The sequence below is a fragment of the Calidris pugnax genome, unplaced genomic scaffold (genome assembly GCF_001431845.1).
Source record: "Calidris pugnax isolate Ruff unplaced genomic scaffold, ASM143184v1 scaffold126, whole genome shotgun sequence".
Classification (NCBI taxonomy): Eukaryota; Metazoa; Chordata; class Aves; order Charadriiformes; family Scolopacidae; genus Calidris; species Calidris pugnax.
The window spans coordinates 131,238-138,214 of record NW_015090838.1 but is presented as its reverse complement, the minus strand read 5'-3'; the positions used below and the strand labels follow the sequence as shown (position 1 = coordinate 138,214).

General features: G+C 54.2%; 1 protein-coding gene across 1 annotated transcript in view; it reads left to right on the top strand.

The window, feature by feature from the left end:
• Positions 1–6,977, top strand: part of SPATS2 (spermatogenesis associated, serine rich 2) — a 24,177-nt gene that overhangs the window by 13,570 nt on the left and 3,630 nt on the right. Inside the window, exon 7 of the mRNA XM_014941596.1 lies at positions 1,408–1,543. Within this exon, the coding sequence (XP_014797082.1) occupies positions 1,408–1,543 (136 nt within the window). The remainder of the gene's footprint in view (positions 1–1,407; positions 1,544–6,977) is intronic.

Here is a 6,977-nt window from a genome sequence, read left to right as displayed (position 1 = left end):
AAAACCAGCTTTGACAGTTGCTAAAGATTTTCAGTGGTAAAAATACATTCTTGGTGATTCAGACCATGCCTAGTCATATTAGAACAGGAGAGCAAAGCTTGTGTCTCATGTGATAACCTTTCCTCTGAATAAGCAAGTCAATCTGCAGAAACTTATTGCAGAGAAATACCAAAAAAATTAATATTTGTTTATTACCATCTCATTCCAACAGGAGAGAACACAAAGAGGGGTTGTTTTTTTTTTTTTTTGTTTTTTTTTTTTTTTTTTTTTTTTGTGGTTGGACTCGATGATCTCAGAGGTCCCTTCCAACCACTAAGATTCTGTGATTTTGTGATTCTGTGATTCTGTGATTCCCTCACAGCCAGCCAAATTCTCACCTCTTTTTAAGTGAGGAAAAAAAAAAAAAACAAACAAACAAAAAAATCCCTTTTTTTTCCCCGGCACTGGTGACAGAGGCGCCCTGGACTTTGATTTTAATTTGAGCCAACGTTGGCTGCTTATTCTTTGGCCGGTGCCTCGCTCCCTGCTCCCTCTCCTCGCGCCGCATACGCTTACCCCCATTCTCCTGCCCCCTCCCTGCCACAGCCTTTGGGTTGTTTCTCATCTTTTGGCGAGAATTTGTCGAAAGGCCAGACGTCCGGCCCGGCCCCTCTTACAAGAAGTGACAGCCTCCTTCCACAACATCCATTTTTTTTTATTTTTTTCCCTTCTTTTGTGTGTTTTCTCCACAGCTGAGGTCCCGTGGGGGTAACAAGTGGGGACGGGAGGGACGTCAGAGCCCCCCACTGTGATCACGGGTGGCTTAGGGAAGTGGGGGGGGGCAGCTCCTTCGCCCCCTCGTTGCACAGGAAAGCTGTAATGAGCGGTTGTTAATTGGGCTTGGCAGGGGACAGCCACGTTCCGGAGAGTGGGGACGAGACGATGTCCCCCCTCTGGTGACAGAAGCACGGGGACTAACCCCTCCTTTCGGCTCCCGATTTGTGAAAACGGCCTTAATTTTCATTTCTGAGATAATTCCCTTCCCCGGGCACGCAGTCCTTGGGTATCCGTTAGCGATACGGCGGGTTGGTCCTTGGAGCTGCCTCTCACTCCTCTCCACTCCACAAAAGCACCTCGGAGACACGTTTGATTTCTCTCCTGGAATGGAAAATGTGGAGGGACATCCCTGCCAGTGGATTTCCCCCAGTAATAAAACCCTCTCCAGCTCTCCCTGCTGAACCCGTTGCCTTCCTAACGGGGAAAGGAAAGAAAAATTTAAAACCAAGCGGTGAAATAGTTGTGTTTGGTTTGTTTTTTTGTTTTTTTTTTTAAAACCAGAGGGGAAGGGGTGGTTAGATTGGTCCCTGCCGGGAGGATTTAGCGGGGTGATTGACGGGGCTGCTCGAGCTCGTTTCTGTCTCCCGGTAGGTTCAAATATCGAGAAATCGGTGAAGGATCTCCAGCGCTGCACCGTCTCGCTGGCTCGGTACCGGGTGGTGGTGAAGGAGGAAATGGATGCATCCATTAAGAAGATGAAGCAGGTCTTTGCTGAGCTGCAGAGTAGGTGAGTTGAACGGAGGGAACGGATCCAGGCGTTAAAACCCTACGTTTGGAGTGAGACTTCATCAATCCCGTGGGGTTAAGGCTTCATCGTTGGCTGCGCCGCCTGGGAACAACCCGGAGTCGAAAGTCCCATGTTCTGTAGCTTCTGGAAGCCTTTTTGGGGTCCCGTGCCTGCGCTGGGGTCTTCCTACCTGCCTTTGGTTGGGGGGCTTTGACAAACCGCAGCTCCGTGGCTGCCTGAGACCATCATAAAGTCATTTCAGGGGCAGGTGATGGGAGGAACTGGCCGGGAACGCGCTCTCGGTGCGGGGCTGGTGCTGGGGAGCTCGGGGCACAGCACGAGGTGTCCTTTAGAAACAAACACTCATATTTGAAATCTTCAAATTAGGGTCGAGGGGCCCTTTTGAAGGTACGAGTACACATGAAAGATCATCCTGCGCGGCCTCGCTCCCCCTGTTTTAAGCCCAAGCTTTTAACACTGTGCGTGATGTTCCCTCTGAGCGTAACCGGGTGGTTTTTTGGTTGTTTTTTTTTTAATTAACATCTTTATTGGTTTGGATAAATGCTTTAAGGTGGTATTCCCAAGGGCCCAACGTCAGACACACTCGCTGTCCCGGCCGGTTGACTCTTATTCCTGAGAAATTGTTCTCGGTTATACAAATAGTGTGGCTTTTGGTAAAGAAATATTTGGAGGGAACCGCACAGAGAGTTCTTGTCTGAAGTGAGGAACGTCTGACAAGTAAGGAAGATGCCGCTGCGGCGGGGAAGGACGAGGGTAGGTGTCTGGCAGCCCTGCAGATCCGTGTCAGGAGCTGTCTGTGGCTGCGGACGGGCCGGGGCCTCGGAGGCAGGAGCAGCTGAGGGTGCAGAGAGCTCTGCTCTCTCAACCTTTTAGCAAATTGGCTTTTTCAGTGGACTTTTTCCCTCGTCTTGAACTTCGCCAGCAGGAACTGCCCTCTCTCTGTCCTGTGCTCGGACGCAGCGTGTTAAAAGTACTGACAAAAGTGTTTATGGATGACTTATTCAACCTCTCTGAGGACGTGGGGCCGCGGCAGGGATGGGGGTACGGGCGTCCCTGGGCTGAGCTGTGCTCCCTGAGCTGAGGCCACGGAGCTCCCAGCTCCTTCCAGCCTTTGGGAAAGCCACAGCAGGGCTTTTTATTAGGAAAAATTTTTTCCCTGAAAGGGTTCTCAGCCCTTGGAATGGGCTGCCCAGGGAGGGGGTTGAGGCCCCATCCCTGGAGGTGTTCAAAAGCCGGGTTGATGTGGTGCTGGGAGGTCTGGTTTAGTGATGATGCTCCTTGTTTGTTGTGGGGGTGTCTATTTTTGTCAGTTGGGTTGACGGTTGGACAAGATGATCTTGAAGGTCCCTTCCAACCTAGAAGATTCTGTGATTCTGTGATTTACTTCCTCGACAGCTGTGGGATTCCTACCCCTAACCCAGGTTGGGTTTTACGAATGTTATTTCTTACTTTGTTAGTGGCTTTGTCTACAGAGTCAATACGGAGACCGAGTCAATATTATCACAGCGGGGTGACCTGTTGTTCAGGTTTTTTTTGTCGTCTTCCTCTCTCTCCAGTTACAACATCTGTACAAATCTCTCCCTGCAATGGAAAAATGTCATTCCTTTGGCTCACGCCTCTTGGTTCCGGATAGGTGACTCCTCACCCTCTGACTGACGTTATCAACCATCAACCACTTGTGTCACCTTGGGAAAAGGTAAAGGCCCAAGTCCGGCCTGGCAGCGCCGCGGCGATAAAGCTGCAGGACGCCCGGTTCCGGCAGCGGGGAGGCGAGTCCCGGCTTGGAACGGGGCCACCGGGAACCTCCTTGGGCAAACACCGGCCCAGTCACCCTACGTGGTGACTCCCCGCAGAGAGATTCACTTTCCTTTTCCCCAAAGTGACGCAATTGCCGGTGACCCTGGTGAGGGTGAGGCCTGGTGAGACTTTCCTTTTCCCCAAAGTGACGCAATTGCTGCTGGCCCTGGTGAGGGTGAGGCCTGTTGAGGGTGAGGCCTGGTGAGGCCTCACCTTGAGTACTGTGTCCAGTTTTGGGCCCCCTACCATAAAAAAGACATTGAGGTGCTGGAGCGGGTCCAGAGAAGGGCGACAAAGCTGGTGAGGGGTCTGGAGAATAAGTCTGATGAGGAGAGGCTGAGGGAGCTGGGGGTGTTCAGCCTGGAGAAGAGGAGGCTGAGGGGAGACCTTCTTGCTCTCTCCAACTCCCTGAAAGGAGGGTGTAGAGAGATGGGGGTCGGTCTCTTTTCTCAAGTCACAGGCGACAGGACGAGAGGAAATGGCCTCAAGTTGCGCCAGGGGAGGTTCAGGCTGGATATTGGGAAAAATTTTTTCCCTGAAAGGGTTCTCAGCCCTTGGAATGGGCTGCCCAGGGAGGAGGTTGAGGCCCCATCCCTGGAGGTGTTCAAAAGCCGGGTTGATGTGGTGCTGGGAGGTCTGGTTTAGTGATGATGCTCCTTGTTTGTTGGGGGGGTGTCTATTTTTGTCAGTCAGGTTGACGGTTGGACAAGATGATCTTTGAGGTCCCTTCCAACCTAGAAGATTCTGTGATTCTGTGACCTGAGGTGTAAATTGTAAATTGTAACCTGCACATTTTTCTTGTTGGTTTTTCCTTGTTTTCCCAACTCCCTGCATGACCCAGGCAATAACTGAGTGTATTTTTAAATCCTGCGGCGCGGGGCAGGATCCCGTAGTTAAGCCCTCACGCTGAGCTGCCTCTCCAGCTGGCTTTTTACCAAAGGAAAACCGGGTTTAAAAGCAGGTTTGTTCAACTCAAATAGGATGTTTCGGCAGGAAACTGGGAACTGGTTAAACCTGCGCCCATCAGGGCAGCCCTTGGGTTGCTCTTTTAACCAGGGGGGTTTCCTGGAGCTCCTGCCCTTCACCTTCTCTCGCCAATCGAGGGGTTTGTGTCAGACTCTGCTCTGGGGGTGGGCGAGGGTGAGGGAGACTCCGATGCTGGGGTTGCGCCGGGCAGACACCTCAATCTCTGAAATGTGGCCCAGTGGAGTGGTGGACGGGGCAGCAGCAGCTTTGCCTTCCTATTTTGGGAGGATTTACTCCTCTGAGATGATGGGGCAACCTGGGAATGCTGGTGGTCCTTAATTCCTTGAATATTTTGCTGTCTGCTGACAGAGAGAGTGGCACAGTGGGGAAAACCCCCCCAAGCCTTTGTGGGTGCCTTCCCCTTTGGTGGGATGGGCTGCAGAGGGTGAGAGCCGGGGTCTGGGGTCTCTGGCTTGTGGGGATCACCCTCGTATCCTCACGGCCGTGCTTCCAGCCCCACGGAAAACCAGCCCCCGAGCCCTTGGCAAACAGGTTGTGCCCACAGACACCGTCTCGCAGGCACCACCGAGAGCGTCCCTTCAAGGGGCTGGGTCATCACTGACATTAATTCAGCATTAATTCATCTTCGGCAGGTTTATCTGCTCCCCCTTTTCCTTCCTTCTGCATTTTTTACATTGTCCTTTCTTAGCACCCAGCAGCCGCGCTCTCCGCGCCCCGGGATCCCGGGACGGAGCCGTCGGGAAGGGCAGGATCCAGCAGAAGGAAGGGTCTTGGTTTGAGCCGTGGGGTCGGCTCCCAGCCTCTCGTCACGGGCAAAGCCACTTGACCTCTGTTCCTCAGCCAGCCCAACTGTAAAATTGGGTAAAGGACTCCAGCTGAGCTCTGCTGAGTAAATTAAATTACGGAGGAGACGCCGGCTACAATCTGTGCCGAGGTGCGTGCGCCCGCGCCTGCAGCCTGGCGGAAAAAAGCCCCCAAAAAACCCTCATATCAAAGCAGGTGTTGGCCCCACGGGAGCCGGGCGTGCGTCTGTGTGTGCAGGGAGGAGGTGTTGGTGTGGCACAACCCCAGCTCTGCGGCCACAGGGCCCTTCCTGCGCTCAAATTAATCCTTTTACGGCCGTTTTCAGACCCGTTTCTCCCCGAGCTCTGGGGAGGGGGGGTTCCGGGCAGGAGGGAGTTGGGATGAGGGGGGGGGATCTCCCCCTTCCCCTGCCCCTCGGTGGGGCAGAGATGGGCTGTGGTGCTCCGGGGACGTTTGGGAAAAGGGGGTGAAGTCTCATTAGCGCAGCTTTTGACACCCGCGGTTGTGTTTGCGCGGTCGGGCTGGGAGTGCCTGACCTGGATCAGGCCCCCGCTGTGCTCCGAGCAGAAACAATTCCTGCCCTGAAAAGGCAGATGGACAGAGCGATAAATCAACAGAAGAAGCCAAATGTCAAAGCTGCTGTTCGGAGGGAATTGTTTAAATTGATCTTGCCTCAGCCCTCCCTGACACGCAGAGGAGCGGGAGCGCCGGTCCGGAGTTTGCATTTCAGATGCTCTGTGGTTTCCCCTTTCAGCCGGTGGCTAAAATAAATATTCCTCCCGTTTTCGAGCAAACCTTTCTCGCTTAAAAAAATAAAAAAATAATAAAAATAATAGGCGTGTGGTTGGCAGCGAGGGGCTGACCCTGCTCCTGCCGGGGGCGTCGCACGGCGAGCACGTGAGAGGAAGGCTCGGCTTTTCCATTTGGAAACGAGGAACCCAAATGAACCCAATTAATAGGTTTTGGGTGGCGAATGCGGTCGAGGCGCCGGCGGCAGGGGACGGGGCTGGGGACGTCAGGGGCGTCGCTTCCAGGGAAGCACAAAAGCAGTGTTTTTCAGGGGGAGGTTGTCTGCAAAGCTCCGGTGAAAAAACACCAGAGCCGTGACCAGTACGTGCCCCTGTCTGTAATGGGAGGACTGGTGTTTCCCCTCCTGCTTCCATCAGAGCTCGGTGTGCACGTCTCCGGGGTGAGAGCCTGGGGCAGCGCTACGGGAAGGCTCCTGGGGTGTTCTGCCTTCCCAGAATATGCTCAAAAACCCTGGATTTGGTAAATTTGGCCCAGCTGTAGCTGTGTGGTTCCGCTGGCACCCGGGGGAATCGTGGTCTCATGGCAACAGACACCCTCTGGGGAGGCTCCTGGCGAGTGGGGGTCCTTCCCCATGACCCACTGGGGTGTCCCCTGGGTGGCCAGAAGACCCCCAGACCCTGGGTTCCCTGGGTGGCCAGAAGCCCCCCAGAACCTGGGAGACACCCTGGGTCATGGGCTCGTGTGGGTGAGGTGGTGACAGGCAGGAGGGTGTCCCTTCGTGGGGAAGGGAGCCCCGCTCTCGGGGGGCAGCCCTGTGGCGGGGGGCAGGGGGGTTCACACCTCCCAGAGCCCCAGAATCCAGGGGTTTGGGTCAGCGGGACGATTTTCTTGGCTTAAATAAGCTCCTGAGGGCATCAGAGCCACACGTGGCACCTGCCCAGATGCCTGGCATCGTGCTCCTGCCCCTCACCCTGTGTCCCCCCCCTCCTTCCTCCTGTGTTTTGAGTGACTCTTTCGAAAGAAAACGTCATTTTCTGGGTGATAAAGTCCAGCCGGGTGCAGTGTGTCCCCCCCC